Source organism: Mesoplodon bidens (assembly GCF_964165515.1).
Source record: "Mesoplodon bidens genome assembly, chromosome: 11".
In the NCBI taxonomy this organism is placed as follows: Eukaryota; Metazoa; Chordata; class Mammalia; order Artiodactyla; family Ziphiidae; genus Mesoplodon; species Mesoplodon bidens.
The window spans coordinates 60873999-60890736 of record NC_138167.1 but is presented as its reverse complement, the minus strand read 5'-3'; the positions used below and the strand labels follow the sequence as shown (position 1 = coordinate 60890736).

Genomic DNA, 16738 nt, shown 5'->3' with positions numbered 1-16738 from the left:
ATCACTAGAAACGATCTAATCTGAAGAACAGAGAGAAAAAGAGTGAAAACATGAACAAAGCCTCAGGAACCAGTTGTGTTCACTTGCGTCCCAGAAGGACAGGAAAAAGAGATTGGTGCAGGAAAAAAATTTTGAAGTGCAAGGTGCAAGAGTCTGGATGAGCAGGAAATGAATAGAAGGTTCCGGAATGGCTCCTGCTCCCCCAGGCTTGTCAGCATCCTGTACATGGTCCCTTTTCCAGGGCTGCCTTAGGAAGGGGTGGCAAGAGGGATGCAGGAGTGGGGGGAAAACCAGACAGCAGAAGTACAAATTCAAAAAAATCTTAATTTATTGTAGACTCTTTCCTCATTTGTGTTGCAATTCCAGTGTTCTGAACATTAATAAATACACATTTGTTTAAAAAAACAAAAACAAAAAACCTCCAGTGTCTAGTATCTCTCATAAAGTCTTGTCACAAAAATAGGTTTACATTTCTCCTGTCTTAATAAAACTGACAGTTGTTTTTTTGGTAACAGTTCTGATCAAATGAAAAAACTAAATACATCTCAAGGGACAAAGTCCAGTAGCAGAAGAATATGGGATAATACAAAAGTGAAGTGTTCAGACTCAAAAATATTTCCACTTTTTTTTTTACTTAGAAAATGTCTCCTCAATGGTAAACATTTGAAGGTACTATTATTTTGTATCTTGAAAAGGCCACTCCCCTGCTAAGGCACATTTATAATTCATTCAAGTGTGAGGGCTTTGGGATCTCATTTCATTTTTGCATGAAGCCTGTGGTCTTAGACCTGAGTATCAGGTATGTTTTCCTCTCAGCCATTAACAATACTTGCATTTTCATCAAAATAATACAGTATGGACATCTTTGCATTCTACTTGATTTTCATCATATTTTATGGTTTCTCGTATTTGGAGGCAGCTGTGCCGACCATTTATTTGGGCACCCAATTGAGGAACAAAAGAAACACTGAAATAAGACGTGTCTGAGTAATTCTGGGCCCCGTTCCACAGCCCCTCAGGCCACGCTGTGCCGACTGCCCACAGAGGGACAGTCACAGCCGGTCCTTGGTGTGAGTTTCCAAAAAACAGCTTGGTAACCATTGAACAGTGTGGCTGAGGCTTTGTCCCTTCTCACAATTGGCCATTTGAAGCAAAATGAAGTAATTGGTCAGACTCTGGGGGTGAGACCCCCGCCTGCCTGGAGCTCCTCGGACTCTAAAAGAGCTAGAAAATTGGCAGGAAGGAATGTGACATCCTGGAAGACCTCATACCTCCGTCTGAATCGGGAACGTGTGAACATTTTACAGTCCCGCCGAGAACAGGAGCAGAGGGACAAAGGAATTCCCCACCTGCAGTACCGCTGACCGGGAAGGGGGCCAGGGAGGCCCTGCAGGGCTCAGAGTGGGGCCCACCCCAGCGAAGGGGGTAGGGGATGACCAGTGTGTCGGTCGCAGCCGTGTGCACCTGCATCCCACACTCAGCAGAGCTCCCAAGTCCAGTCCAGCCCCAGATGGCCCTGTGTCGGAGCCACGCCCGTCCAGGCAGATGGGAGCTGAGGGCAAGCATCGCAAATGCAAAAGTGCTGCGCATCCAGGTGGCCACGTGTGATGCCCACGGGCTCCTGCCTCTGGGCTGGAAGCAGCACCGGAACCGCTGTCCAGCAGCACTCCCTACACGCTACCCCCCTCTGCTTTGCTGGGACACCAGTTGCTGGATGTGCGCCAGACTCCAGGCTGGCTGTGCAATCTTCCTGACATCAGAAAGAGGGAGAGATCATCCCACGGATCTCCCAGTATGGACAGAGTCAGTACAAATGCAAAATATACAGAGGTTTTTGCCTTTTCAAAGTTCCATACAAATATACAAAAGTATCTACACCTTTGCAACAAAGGAAAGTGGTCTGCTTTAAGACAAGGGCTGCCTTTGCAGAGGGCTGTGGAGCTGCTGGCCCCAGGCCTGCACTGCAGGGAGCTGCCTGCGGCCCTGAGTCCTGGCCAACTGGCCCGGCGGCTCCTCTCAAGGCCAGCTCTCCTGCTGGGCCCTGTCCCGGCCAGGCCAGCGCACGGTTTTGGCTCTGTCCGCAGTCCGAGGGTTGAGCTGTGCCGGCCCGGGAGTCCACGCCTCCCGTGCCTGTGGCCTTTGGCACTTGTCACGGGTCTAAGGGGCCCTGAGCCTCTGGGGCAGCTCAGGGCTTTGTGTCTGGACCTTCAGTCATGCCAGTCACGGGGCTACCACTGCAGCCCCATGGGGCCCCCGCCACCAGGGCCTGCTTCACTGACAGGGCAGGGGCCCCTCGGGCTCCAAGGTCCAGGGGCACGACACAGCACAGAGGCCTGGGCGGAGGTGATGGGCTTGTCTTCACGGTTTCCTGATGGTTCAAAGTGAAGTTTCGTTACTGCCTCTGCGCGTGGGAAGAAGCCATCAGGCAGGCGGAGGGTCAGCGAGGACGGCCCCTGCCACCCGTGAAGCCAGCAGCTGGGCTGGGTCCGAGGTTGTGCAGGGGCAGACCCCCACTCGGGGGCGGGGGGCAGAACCCCCCACTCAGGGGACGGGGTGCCCGGAGGCTCCACGTAGGGCAAGCTCATGTGTGGACACAGCGACACTGGCAGGCAGGGGAGGGGACAGTCAACCTGCACCCCCGACGGCCAGGGCCACCTGGAGACCCAGGCCCATCTGAGCGTCCTCCCCAGGGCTGGCCTCGCACGGTGCCTGGAGCACCCAGGCTAGCAAGCCGAGTCACTCTCTAAGTTTTAGGAAGGTCATTCTAGAAGACCCGGCTCCCATTCTTGCCACCTCCCTGGGACGTCCGGAGCCGGATCCCAGCTCCACGACTCTGCGGCCAGGCGCCCCCCTCCCGCCCCAGCCTCCGTCTCCTCAACCACAAGATGGGGCAGTAATGACCCTGGGCCAAGGAAAACTGCTCATAAAACGTTCGGTCCCACATGGTCTCAAGTCCTAGAGCTTCAGGGCTGGACGGGACATAGGGCTTTGACAGGCGTCTGCTGCACCTCTGGCCTCCTGATCCCGAGCAGGGGCCCTCTCCTGGGTGGAAGCCCACCGTACCGCAGCCCCCGGGCCTCTGCCTGGGCACGCCTCTGTGCTCGGGGCCTGTCCTCCAGATGGGGGACCACGGGGAAGCTGGCCGGGGGCCGCCCCGCCGCCCCTCCCACCATGGCCCAGGCTACTCACTCGGAGCCGGAGCCGTGGGCCTGGGCGCTCCCGGCCCGCACGTTCATGGCTACCCCGTTGAGGTGCTCGCGCCCCGGCTCCCGGTGCAGCGTCTTGGCAGGGATGGTGCCGTCGGGGGCGCGGACGCCGTCGCTGGAGGCCAGGGAGGACGGCCGCGAGGACGCGGGACTCTGCTCACGCTCAGTCAGCTTCTCTCGCAGCCGTGACTTCAGCATCTTCTCCGTCAGTGGTGGCGGGTAGGTGACTTTGTTTTTCAAGATGCCTGGGCGGGGGCGGGGCGGGGGGGCAGGGGGATCGAGAAGGTCACGATCAGGCTGCCTCTGCTGGATGCAGTGGACTCGGGGAGGGACCGTCATGCAGAGATGAGCTCTCGGCCATTCCTCTCCCCCTCGGGTCTCACCCCTGCCCCGCCGGGCGCTACCCCTGTGCCCCACGGACCCCACCCCCGAACCCTGTGCCTGGGCCTGCCTCCCCCAGGACCAGGGACTTCCCGGCCCCCAGCTCCGGGGACAGCGGGCCCTCGGCACCTTTTCTCTGCTCGGGGGGCTGGCTGGGCAGTGCGGCCGCGGGCCTAGGGCCCCCACTCTCCCGGGCCGGGATGCGCTCGCTGCAGTGGTTGCCCTGCTCATCCAGGTGTAGCTCCACGCTGACCTTGGTCTCCACCTTCAGGCGGGGCTGCTCGCCCGGCCCCTCACTGTCGCTCCCGGCCAGGCTCTCATCGGGCCAGCCGGTTGGGACGTGGTTGGCCGCAGCGTCCACTGAGGCACAAGACGGACCCTCAGCATGCAGGGCGGCTGCCTGCTCAGCTCAGCAGGAGCATGTCCCGAGGGGCGCTGACCCACGGTCCCCGACCCACAGGCCTGGCAGGGCCGCGCCATCCAGGTGGGGACACTGAGGCTTAGAGAGGGAAGGTCCCGGGGTGGGATCCCAGCCTCAAGCCCCCCCCCCGCCCCGTATCCCCACACCCGGGAGCACTGTGCTCCCTGCAGCAGTGGGGTCAGCTTCGCGGAGCCCTGACCGTGAGGGTCCCACAGAGACCCCCAAGACCTCACCTGTGCTTTGCGGACGGTGAGCAGGGGGCTGTCCTTCCTGCCGCTGCAGCCCGTCCCAGGGGCAGGTGGCCACAGCTGAGGGCCGCTCTGCAGCCAGCGGGCTCACTCACCTTTGGGGGTGCTGTGCACGGGGCCCTGGGCCGGGTCCCATCTGTCCTCAGCCGCTACCCCATCATCCTCACTGTCAGAGGAGCGTGAGGAAGCGTAAGAGCTGCTCTGCTCATCCAGGGACAGCTCGCTGTCCGAGTCCGAGTCGTGGCCTGCAGGGCGGGCGGGAGGGACAGGGCTCAGGCAGGGGGCGGGGTGCTTCCTGCCAAGGGCAGAGTGGAGCCACCTGGGCCCGGGCACGGGAGGGCACTGGGTGCCCGCTGACCCTCCCAGTGTGTGGTGGTCACCTCTTCAAGGCTGTACGTTCTCCAGTGACCGAGGGGCCCACGGGGCAGCCAAGAGCCAGCAGGAAGCTCTCACCATGGTCCCCGGGAGGGAGACGCACAGGCCGACGGGAGACCACGCCCCAGGGGACACGTACCGTGGGGCTTCTTGGTGCTCCTGGGTACAAAGGACGCGTCTGGCTCTCCGTGGCCGCCCCGCGCCGGCCCAGAGGACACGCTGAGCTTCTGGCCCCCTTTGTCCCTGGAGAGGGTAGAGGTGGGTGGGTTCAGCATCGTTGCTCTGGGGGACGCATGACCGGCCCCCCGCCATCACCCAGCGCCTTCTGCGCGTGCCAGGGCAGCCACACCGGGCTCTGGAAGGTTCTCTGCCACGAGACTCCCGAAGCACACGGGTAAACACACGTGGACTCAAACAGCAGGGCACACAGCTTGGGGCGGAGGTGGCAAAGCCCACGTTTGCTCGGAGAGCTGCCCCCCCACGGCCACAGCAGGGGTGCCGGCCCGGCCTGACCTGAGGGTGCTGTCCAGCGAGGCGGTGGACTCGCCCAGCGCCGTACGGAACACGTCGGGCTCCTCTCCGCACGTGTTGTTGCAGTTGAGGGAGCGCTGGGGGAAGGGGGCTGGTTATCGGCCGAGCAGAGGCCACCAGGGCGCACAGGGTGGCTCGGTCCCCACCACAAGCCCCCGCGCAGCACCCTGACCGTGCCCCTGCCGGGCACAGAGCACAGCGGCCTGGTGGCAGCTCCCACGGCCCCTGCTTCTGGCCAGGATCCCCGCCGGCCGCGGGGAGAAGAGAGGCTGTGAGCGGGACAGACCCCAGCCCGTCGACTCGGCTCGCTCCCAGGGCTGCAGGGAAGGCTGGATGCCACGCTCCAGGGACAGGTCTGTGATACCCCCTTTCGTGGGGGACGTGAGACCAAGGGGCTGTGTCTGATGCTGGTCCAGGCCCTGGCGTCCCCGGGAGCCTCCTACCGTCAGCAGGGTGGCCCTCGTGGTGGCTGAGTCGTCAGGGTACGGCTTCTTCCCGGCGAGCACGCCCTTCAGGTGTTTCCGGACCTCTCTGTTGAACACGCAGTGGAGCAAGAGGACGGCGAGGCCCTGCAGAGGAGGGGGCAGGTCAGCGCTGGGCTTGGCCCCCGTAGAGAAGCCAGGGCCCTGCCGCTGCCTCACCGCCCACCTGCCTGCCCGGAGGATGCACGGAGCATAGCTCAGCCACGTGGAGCTGACGGTACCCAGAGCAGACCTGCCGCCGCGGCCGTGCAGACGCCCACCATGGCCCACGCCCGGCCTCCCTGCCCCGGGGGCTTCCAATTTCTCCAGGTCCGGGGCCTGGTCAGGGCAGCCAGCATGCCCGGTGCCTGGAGGACCCCCTCCCAGGCCCCAGCCCCCGGGCAATCTGGGTCCCCAATGTTGCATCATTAATCAGGGTCCACGGTGTGGACAGTTAATGGCCAGCACCCTCCTGGGGACACAGTGGGATTTATGCCGGGCGGGGAGGGGGTGAGGCCCCGCACTGGCTGAGCAGCGGACTGCATCCTGACAGACACACAGGAGGCCATGGAATGGGGGTCCCTGGGAGGGCTCGGGGCAGAGCTGCCTTTGGAGCAACAGGCGCCTTTTTTTCGGTGGCGGGACCACGAGGCTTCACCATAACCCCTAACAAACTGCGCCGACACCAGAAGGACAGCCACGGTGCAGCCCCGTGTGTCCAGAGAGCGAGAACACAGCCCGGACGCCAGGTCAAGGATCTCCCCGGGGACCCTCTCAGGGCCACTCGGGGTTGGGGCATTTCAGACAGGAAGCAACACAGGTGACCCCTGGGCCCCGCCAGGTCACTCTGACAGCCGCCTACCTGTAAGCAGCCGAAGACCGCGAAGAGGTAGCGGAAGGTGAGTGCGTCGCTGTTCACGGCCAGCAGCCCCAGAAGCCAGGTGGCGCTGATGAGCACCAGCAGGAAGAAGGCCGTCCTCACGCGGGAACTGGGGGGCGGGACAGGGGCGTGGCTGCAGCGTCCTCCCCCTCCTCTTCCCCCCACTCGCCCGTCCAGCGTGCATCCCCCACCCTCTTTCCTTTCCACACCCTTTCGAACCATCCACCATGAGGCAGCTCCTGGCTCACACAGAGGAAAAGACACTTTAGTGGGGAGCAGTTAAAAAGCAAACAGGTAAACAGGAAACTGGGAGCCGAGGCTGGTACACGGGCTGCACCCACAGCGACTCCGGGAAGCCTGGTGCACGGCCCGGAGGTACGTGGACCCGGAGGAGGGGCGTGGCAAGCAGGCGTCAGGCCCGCTGTGCAGGCTCCTAGCAAGGGCTTCCTGCTTTCTGCCTCGGTCTCCCCAGCCGAAGGGGAACGGATACCGACGTGCATCCCTGGTGGGGCCGTGGGGTGGTGGAGGGGACTGCGTGTGCTAACGTGAGGCGAGGGCTGGGACAGGTAGGTCTGGGGCGGGAGGAAGCGGAGGACGGTGGAGCAGGCTGGACCCCGACCCCGCGCCCCCTGCCCGCGGTCTCTGCCCCTCCGTGGCCTTTTCAGACTCTGCTCTCCCGCGCGCCGGGCGGACCGGCACCTCCTGCGGCCCCTCAGCCCCTCCCCACACATCCTCCCTTCCCCGGCCCCCCAGCTCGGGGCACCGGGCCCAATGGACACCCTTGTCCTCCCCTCCCCTGACCCTTTCGTGGCTCCTGGACTCATGCTGAGCTCTCCCGAAGTTGCCCTGCCTGCCTCCCGCAAGGCTTTTCTGTGGGTCCCCTGCTCTCTCCCAACCTGGAAACATGGGAGGCTCCCTCTCCGTTGGGCCCCATCTTCCTGAGCTGCACCCTCTCGCTGGGCGAGCTCCTCCACTCCTGTGCTGCCAGCATCACTGTCACCACCAACCCAGAAAGTTCCATCCCCCCACCCCCACCCTGTCTGACTCCAGGGAGTGTCCAGGCACCCTGGCACCTCACCACACCAGGCTGTCACCATCCCCCTCCTCCTGCCGGTCCAGGCGAGGACACCCAGGTGTCACTGCTACCCCCTCTCCCCTCAGTGACTCCACCACAAACCCCGTGGGTCCTACATCCTAAACATCTCTCCCTCCCTGGTCCGGGCTGCCACCCCGGCTGGCTACCTGCCCCAGTCCCCCTGTGGTCAGCCTCTCTCGCTTTCCTCCACGATGTCCAGCTCTCCCCTGAGAGATCCAGATTCCGCTTGGCAGAGCCCAGACACGTCCAGACACGGCTGGCCTCTCCCCACTGCGGCCTGTTGATCCCCCACTGACGTGGCTGCCATGACACCCTGGACCGGCCCGGAAAGCCAGCAGCTGACCGGCTCGGTGACGGGCACTTTCACGGGGCTCTGCCTGGCGTGTAAACCAGACAGGCAGGGGTCTCGGGTGCGGCTGGCTCCGCATCAGGTCCCACCCACCGGCCGGGTTTAGCACCAACTTACACGACCCGTTTTCTCTCATAATAATGGCGCTTCCTTTGGCAGGAAACCTTTGCAGACAGGACAAAAATGACTGTGTTGACCTAAAAAAAACCAAATAAACAGAGAAACCTGAAGTCCAGTGGCCGCTCCACTGTACTGTCACTAGAGACCTTCAAAAGCCAAAGGCTTCGGAGGGTCTTCAGCCCACATCTCGGGAGGTGCCCCCTGGGATGAGGCCTCGGAGCCCAGGAGCCCACTGGGGGTGGATGCTGACCGGCGTCACAGTGGACGTGGACCTGGACCAAATCCCAGAATCCACGGGTCTGAGGACAAGGCTTTATCACCATAAGGTCAGCCCTTCCTGTCCGCCCAGATGCTCAGTGGAGCTGGTAGCCCATCAGCCCCAAACACCCTTCAAGCCAATGTACCCAAGGGGCACCCGGCCTCCCACGTCCCTGATAATCAGGGGTTCTGAGAAACCCCCGGCACTCACGACTATCACGGTTCCGATGGGCCCTGCAAAGCTCCAGATCAGAGTGTCACGAAGGGACAGCCAGCAGAAGTCTGGGTTTCCGTAGCCCTGGGGGTCCAGGCCCACCGCAAGTCCTGGACAACAGGGAGGAGAAGAGTGAGGGCCACCCCAATGGGGGGTGGCCACAACGGGGTGTTCCCAGCCCCCCAGGCAGGACCCGGGGCCCCCGGCATCGCCCTCAGAGAGAAGGGCGGGGAACCCGAGATAAACAGCCGGGAAATGACAAAGGCCCAGGTCCCCTCCCAGCAAAGGCCCTCTCAGTGCTGGTCACAGGCCCACCATGGCCACGACCTGCTCGCGGATTCACCCCAGAGGTGGGGAGCCCACCTGTGCCGGGGCTGCTGACGGAGGTGGGAGAGGGACAAAAGACGGAGGTGATGGGACCCGCCAGGACCAGCCATGAAGCACGATGGGGATGCCCTGCTGGCTGGACCACATAGAGGCCAGGACACGGCCATGGACCACAGGTGCAAGGGAAGAAGGACCTGAGGGCAGGCACATGCCACACGCGTGTGCATGCACAGAGCACACACACCACACACATATATACACATGCACACACCCCAGGAACGGCTCACCACTCCAAGGTGCTAGGCAAATGAGTTTCCTATGTTATCTAAGCCACAGCCATGGTTTCTAACCGTGTCACAAGCTAGAGCAGGACTTGCCCTTACAGAACCGTCAAGGTGAAGTCTGGAGTGGCTTCTCCAACAAAGGCCTTGCTTAGGACAAAGGAGCAGCCCACTCAGCGCCGTGGCCTCCCCGGACCTGGCCCAGACAGTTCCACAGGCCACACTCCCTTGCTTAAGCCCTAAAAGATCAAGTCTCCCCACCGACTGCTCAAAACCCTGCAATGGCTTCCCACTGCCCTCAGGAGATGGACACGGGTATTTCCGCAGCCTTCTGGGCCCTTCGTGGCGTGGCCACGGCCACACTCCAGACCACGTGGCACTCCCCACTCTGCCCCAGCCCAACCTCAGGTCAGTCCCCAACCAGCCTTCCTCCACTCAGGTCTTGCACATGCGGGGCCCTGAAGGCACACCCCCCAGCACAGCAGCCTGGTTCCTGAGAGCCCTCCAGTGTAAAGAATACTTCCTCCAGGATCCTTCCTGGCCTGCCCCCTCCCACCCCACCCGCAGATGAGAGCAGGTCTCATCCTCCCCCGCCCCACTGGCTCTGAGCCCACCCCTCAGTGCAGGGTCTGTGGATGAGCCTAGAGTCACGTTCACCATCACTTAATGCCCGTCTTCCCTGGAGGGACGACTCCCGGAAGACACAGGCTTTGCCGTTCTCACTTACTGCTCTGATCCTGGGCCTAGAACGGAGCCCGGCACAGAAGAGGCCCGCCATGAATGAACGAATGAAGGAGCGTGCGAATGCTCCCGCGTTCTTGGGCAACTGAGACTTGGTGGGGGTTAAGGAAAGCACGTGGGGAGGTGGCCTCAGGCCCCCGTCCCCCGCCCCCCGGGTCCCAAAGGCCTGGCTGGGTCAGGCCCCACGACGTGAGACAAGGGCTGTCCCCATGCAGGGTCCCATGGGGATGCTTTGCTCCATCCAGCCCCGTCGGGAGGGGCCGCCCGAAGTGACCACACAGGTGGAGATGGAACGGGGTACAGTATAGACCAGGAACCACACTCTGAGTTTACTGGGGCACAGAAAACCAGACAGCAAACTGTAACTCTTCCTTTTGTAAAATAAGCAAATTGGCAAATGATTCTTTTTTTTTTTTTTTTTTTTTTTTGCAGTACGCGGGCCTCTCACTGTTGTGGCCTCTCCCGTTGCGGAGCACAGGCTCCAGACATGCAGGCTCAGCGGCCATGGCTCATGGGCCCAGCTGCTCCGCAGCATGTGGGATCTTCCCGGACCAGGATATGAACCCGTGTCCCCTGCATCGGCAGGCGGACTCTCAACCACTGCGCCACCAGGGAAGCCCGGCAAATGATTCTGATCTGACTTCTTCATAGAATTTGATGTAAATAAAGTCCGATGTTCTGGTTTCTGAGATTAACTTGCTAATTAAAAAAAAAAAACCCAAATAATAATAGAGGCTCTGGGCAGACTGAAGATGAAATTAAAGATGAGTGTCCTGAGTGTCCAAGCACGACCAGGTCTTTGCTTCAGGGGTTTAGTAGATGGGCACTGGGGGGACCCCCGAAACCAGCTGCTCCCAGCCCTCATTCTTCCTGGTCTTTGGGGCTCAGGAACCACCTGAATTAGCAACTTTCTCACAAGTTGACCAGAAACAGCATGGAAACACGCGATGTAGTGTGTCTGCTGTGTTCAGTCTTTGGGTCAAGAGGAGGTGGCTGCCGGTGAGGGAGGCCCCCACTGCCCCCCTCAGCAGCCCTGGATGGAGGTGACAACAGTCATTCAGGTCCCTTGGAGCCCAGGGAGAGGAGTCACAACGGGACAGCCCGGTGCCCAGACTGCCTAGGTGGGAGCAGAGTGGCCTCAGGAGACCAGTTGGTGATGCTACCATGGAAACCAGGGTGGCTGCTGGGCAGAGCCCTGGGGCAGCATCTGCCCCTTCTCCCACTGTCTCTAGCCTCCGACTTCGTGTCTGGATCCCTGGAACCCAGGGACTGCTGAGGAGAGAGGGTGCCGCTCTCCCTTTGTGAATACAAGAGGGGATCTTTCCCCAGAGGAAGCAAATTTGACCCTCTGATATTCAGTGAAAAGTGTGCTGAGAAGTGCTGCTGTTCTGTTCATTCATTAACTCATTCTTTCATCCATCGATCCACCCACCCACCCATCCACCATCCGTCCATTCATCCATCTACCATCCACCCATCTCTCCATCCATCCATCCACTCACCTATCCATCCACCCATCCACCTATCCACCATTCACCCGTCTATCCACAAAGCGGGCAGACAAGGGAGTGCTTGTCTGTTAGATGCCACAGGTAAGCCCTGAACAGGCCTGGGCCCAGCTCTCAAGGGACTCACACCTGACAGGAGATGCATCCCTCACCGATGATGACACTCGTGTGAGCAGATGTGGGTGCGGGTGCCCCTCCTCTGCTGAGTGCCCAAGAAGAGGCCAGAGAGCTCCCCCACCTGCACCCGGGGGCGTTGGTTTATCTGACGTGGGTTTCTGCATCAGCAACGCCATGCGGGTCCTCCGAGTGGTGGTCGGTCCCCAGCCCGGGCCACCTGGCGGGGCTGCTCTGCGCATCCTCACCTGTGACAATGGCTGGGATGCCCCAGCCCACGACGTAGTAGAACCTCATGGGCCCGGCGTCAATGTTGCGCACCTCAGTCAGCATGCGGTAGATGTGCAGGCTCTCCACGAAGGTCCAGGCAAAGGTGCTCATGTACATGTAGTGCAGGAGGATGGCAATCACCGTGCACAGGAACTGCGGGGAGAGGCAGCCGCTCAGCGCAGCCCGCCAGCCACGGGCCCTGCGCCGCGGACTGAGGGCCAGATGGCATGGAGATGGGGGCGGGGGAGACACCAAGTTGGGCCACTTTGCAAACGTGAGGGCACACAGGTCTGAAAAAGGAAATCAAGTCAATTTTTCCCTCTTTGATTCACCCAGGAGCGGCTGAGTGTCAACAGTCCCAAGCGTCCCAGGCTCCTGATGTGGAACAGAGGACAGGGAGAGAGGCACCTGGGGGCCCTGGGGACCCCCCAACCTGGATCGGCGCCAGGATTGAGCATAACCCAGGGCCGACGGGTTGGCAGAGCCTCTAGTGTTTTCATTAGAAGCTAGAAAATTTGTATTTTCAGGTCATGGCTCCAAAGTTTTAAATGTTGGCATTTCATTTAAAGTTAGAAAAAGAATATCATGGAGGCAGGCTGCCCAGGCTGTGGCCCCAGACCGTGACGGTGGCCTTCACCCACCACCTCAGCCCTCGTGCGGGTCTCCGAGGTCCAGCAGATGCGGCCAGCGGGAGGGAGGAGCCTCGGGCCTCGTGACCTCGCCCTCATATGAAAACAAGGTCATCCCACCTGCGCTGATTTAACGGAGGCTCTACCTCCTGCGGAAGAAAACAGGGATGAGAACGTTTGTTCTGTTTCTGTCCCCGTGGGGCTGTGTGTCTGGCCAGTGGCTGAGTGCCAGGAAGTGAAAGTCAACCTCCACAGGGCAGTTGAGGGTCAGCTTCCCGGCCTCTGGGAGCCTTGATGATCCAGCCCTGAGTCCCTGGACACCAAAGGTGGTGCAAGAACATGAGGACGGCAGTGGTGGGGGGCTGGGGGCACTGTGGGATCCTGGGCGTCCAGCCTGAGGTGGTCAGTGCAAATCCAGTCCCAAGTGCTCCGGGATGGAACTTCAAGACCTCCACCTTGGCCCAGAGCAGCCTCACCGGGTGCTCCTGAGAGGGGCTGGCTGCCCGGCCAGGATTCCCAAGGTCTACCTGCTGGGAGATGCGGGCAGGCTCCCCTCCAGGTCCCAGGAAGCTGGACTGGCAGGGGAGGAGAGGAAGGAGGGGAGGCGGAGGAGAAAGCCCCTGGCCACGCCCATGGCGTGGCCACACCCTGAAACATCCTGTCCAGTCCTGGCTGCTGTCGTGGCAGCCTGACCTCCCTGACACCCACACCCCAACAGACAGGAGCATAGGACAGAGGGCCACCGCCTGACGCACGCAGAGGCCTCCGCTCAGTCCCAGGGCAGCGCACCCGCGGGAGCGCCCCAGAGCCCAGGCTTGCTGGGAACACAAGTGCCACTTGCGGCTAAGACCACCTTGACGGGCCGAGTTCTCTCCAGAAACAAAGCTCCGGAGATGCGGGAGGGAACCACGTTAGCATTAATATTTGCCCAGTACAGCACAAAGCAGGAACTCAAGCAGACATGCCCTCTGCCTCAGATGCTGGACAGGAAACGGGGGTCTGCACTTAGCAACGGGCAAAGCGGTCAGCCTGGCCGCGAAGGGGGAGCCTGGGGCTGGGTGTACCCCACGCCAACCCCCAGCCGTCCCTGTGCAAAGCACCGTTGGCTCAGCAGAAGTCAGAAGGGTGAGAAGGCTGGCATGTTGCCTTAAATAATGTGAAAAGTAAACTCACAAAACCACCTTTGGAAAAAAAAAAGTGTCAGAAATTGACATTCTAAAATGTAATGGGGCCGTACATGCAGGGACTTCTGCACCGAAGGTACCACCTTTTCCAGAAACAGAGCAAACACTAATGCACAATAAATCATTTCAACCTGCCAGTAATCTGGGAGATGAAAAACCTCACCCAGAGATGGGATTGTGAGTTTACAGAACACCCATCAAAACCAGGCGCGGTGCCAAAGCCCCAGAACTATGTGCACGGCACTCCTCCTCCCCCTCTTTTTCCTGCTCACCAGCGCGTGGAGGCTGCAAAGCTCTCCTTCCAGGCGGCGGATGAGTCAGTGCTTGAAACCAATGAGTGACTGCCTCTGCGCATTTGTCACGCGGCATTTAGTTGCAAGGAGTGGCCTGTCACCGGCTCTCCTCCCTCCGTTCAGACCACTCAAAGGCACCTTGAAGGGTTCTGCACTGAGTCACACAGCCCCTACCCCCAGGACATGCAGGCAGGGGAGGGGCGCTGAGCCCAGCGGGTGCAGAGGGGCGGCCCAGCCTCTCCAGAGCCCCACCTGCCCTGGGAGCCCGACAAACGCTCACGGTCCGTCCCCCGGGGCCAGGCCCGGGGCTCCCCATGTCCATGCTGGTGAGCCGCCAAGGTCATCACGCAAACCTCTCAAGGTTGTCTGCCTGGATGCCCCGCCTCTCTCCCTAGTGCCAGCCTCCGGAGGGGCCCCCTGCCTGCGTTAACTGAGGAGGGAGAGCTCCAGGCTGCAGGGGGCCCTGGCCAGCGAGCCAGAAATGCCATCCGTGTCTTCTATTCCATGTCCCTCTCCGGGCTGTCCATTCCCACAGACACGCGTCCTCTTCATGTGAGGGCAGCCTCCCCAGCTCAGCTCTGCACTCGCCTCAGCCCGCAGGGGATGGGTGTGTCCAGCCTCACCCAGACCAGCCACTCTTGTCTGCTTCCATCTCTCCTGGCGGCCCCCCTCTTGGAGACTCGTGGCTTCACGCCCCCCTCCTTCCCCACCCACCGGGTGCCGACTCCTGCCGCTGTCCTGGCCTCACTCCACCCACCAGACCTAGGAAGACGCCATCCTGGCTCCTCTCTGACCTCCAGTCTCTGCCCTTCCAACCCATCTTCCCTGTCGCCAGGGTCCTCTTCCTAAAATGCAGACCCGGTCACGGCTCTCCATGGTAAAACGCTGCCTGCAAAACACAGATGGCGCTGCTTGGCCAGCCCCTCAGGCTCTGGGTGACCAGATCCCCGACCTGTCCCCTTCCGATCCTGGCCCCTCCCGCTGGACAGTGAATGGACGGTCCTGCTCAGCCCTTCTCCAGCCAGGCACAGCTCCCCCACCAGCCACCATGGGACCATTTTGGAACCTGACACCCCTGTACCACCATCCGAGTCTGTGTCTGGAGTATGGGCTCCATGGGCAGAGATGAGAGTGCTTCTAGGGTCTGGGTCTTTGGTAGATTTAATACAGTGACAATCAATAGCCCTCACTGGGGCTTCCCTGGTGGCGCAGTGGTTGAGAGTCCGCCTGCCGATGCAGGGGACACGGGTTCGTGCCCCGGTCCAGGAAGATCCCACGTGCCGCGGAGCGGCTGGGCCCGTGAGCCATGGCCGCTGAGCCTGCGCGTCCGGAGCCTGTGCTCCGCAACGGGAGAGGCCACGGCAGTGAGAGGCCCGCGTACCGCAAAAACAAACAAACAAAACTAGTCCTCACTGCACGAGGAATGAAGAAATGTCAGCTCTGTTAACAGCACATGGCAGCTGGAACCGTCCACTGAGAAAGTAAAGGGCAGAGCCCGCACCGTGGGAGAGATCAGGATTAGGTGAGAGTAGCAAGCTGGGAACTTCCTGGAGTCACTACATATGCACGTGTGATGGTCAGTTGGCCTCACGTCTCCCCAGGGCCATCAGGGTCACCATCTAGTGATGAACAATGAACTCACACACACACAGTGAACTGTCTGTCCCGGGCCAGGTCACTCAATCTTGCTGGCCCCGGATTCCTCACCTGTGAACAGGGATGCTGTACCTCCCGGGGCCCCAGGGATGTTTCAACGAGCCAGAGGGTGCATGTGAAGCCTTGGGCACAGCGCCTATACTGCCCTCACCCCCATCAACGTGCTGTGACCCTTGTGTTCTGAAAACCCCTTTGTAAAAATGAAAAACCACTTGCAGCCAGCCGGGGACCAAGCCACAAACCTCTCTCCTTCCTCTTGCTTTCCTCTCCCCAGTGACCTTGGCCGTGCCGCCGTCTCCCCCTCCAGGGCCGGTCCCTGTCCCACCCCCCCGGGGACCTCGCCCCAGCCACCAGCCACCCCTCCTCCCTCCTCCCCCTGGAATCACTCGGGCTCAGATCTCTCCCATCCTACAGACGCCTCCCGCCTGACCCTAACCCCACCCCACCCCGACTCTGGCTTCAACCAGAGCCTCATCCTCTCCTCCTTCAAAGCCAAACTACTTCAGACCTAGAGTCTGTCACACAGAGTGAAGTAAGTCAGAAAGAGAAAAACAAATACCGTATGCTAACACATATATATGGAATTTAAGAAAAAAAAATGTCATGAAGAACCTAGGGGTAAGACAGGAATAAAGACACAGACCTACTTGAGAATGGACTTGAGGATACGGGGAGGGGGAAGGGTAAGCTGTGACAAAGTGAGAGAGTGGCATGGACATATATACACTACCAAACGTAAAATAGATAGCTAGTGGGAAGCAGCCGCATAGCACAGGGAGATCAGCTCGGTGCTCTGTGACCACCTAGAGGGGTGGGATAGGGAGGGTGGGAGGGAGACGCAAGAGGGAAGGGATATGGGAACAGATGTATATGTATAACTGATTCACTTTGTTATAAAGCAGAAACTAACACACCATTGTGAAGCAATTATACTCCAATAAAGTTGTTAAAAAAAAAAAAAAAAAGCCAAACTACTTCAGCCTCTGCCCAGGTCTCTGCTGCAGTCATTTCCAGCCACTCCTTTGTTACATTTTAAACACACTGTGGCTGGTGGGCAGGAACGCAACTGATGATATGATACACATCCATCTCCTCTGATAGCCACGTACCTTGCTAAACTCTTTAATTATTTCTTATAATGCGCCTGTAGATTGGTTAGGATTTTTTCTGTGAGGTCATCGTATCAGCTGTATAA

The 16738-nt window shown here is 60.3% G+C and overlaps 1 protein-coding gene across 1 annotated transcript in view; it reads right to left on the bottom strand.

The window, feature by feature from the left end:
* Nucleotides 1-304: 304 nt before the first annotated feature.
* Nucleotides 305-16738, bottom strand: part of CELSR1 (cadherin EGF LAG seven-pass G-type receptor 1) — a 148146-nt gene continuing 131712 nt past the window's right edge. Inside the window, exons 25-35 of the mRNA XM_081249039.1 lie at nucleotides 11760-11934; nucleotides 8538-8650; nucleotides 8066-8145; nucleotides 6486-6612; nucleotides 5606-5731; nucleotides 5145-5239; nucleotides 4771-4874; nucleotides 4352-4501; nucleotides 3717-3947; nucleotides 3190-3451; nucleotides 305-2401 (exon numbers count right to left, since the gene is read on the bottom strand). Coding sequence (XP_081105165.1) covers nucleotides 2377-2401; nucleotides 3190-3451; nucleotides 3717-3947; nucleotides 4352-4501; nucleotides 4771-4874; nucleotides 5145-5239; nucleotides 5606-5731; nucleotides 6486-6612; nucleotides 8066-8145; nucleotides 8538-8650; nucleotides 11760-11934 — 1488 coding nt within the window. The 3' untranslated portion in view covers nucleotides 305-2376. The remainder of the gene's footprint in view (nucleotides 2402-3189; nucleotides 3452-3716; nucleotides 3948-4351; nucleotides 4502-4770; nucleotides 4875-5144; nucleotides 5240-5605; nucleotides 5732-6485; nucleotides 6613-8065; nucleotides 8146-8537; nucleotides 8651-11759; nucleotides 11935-16738) is intronic.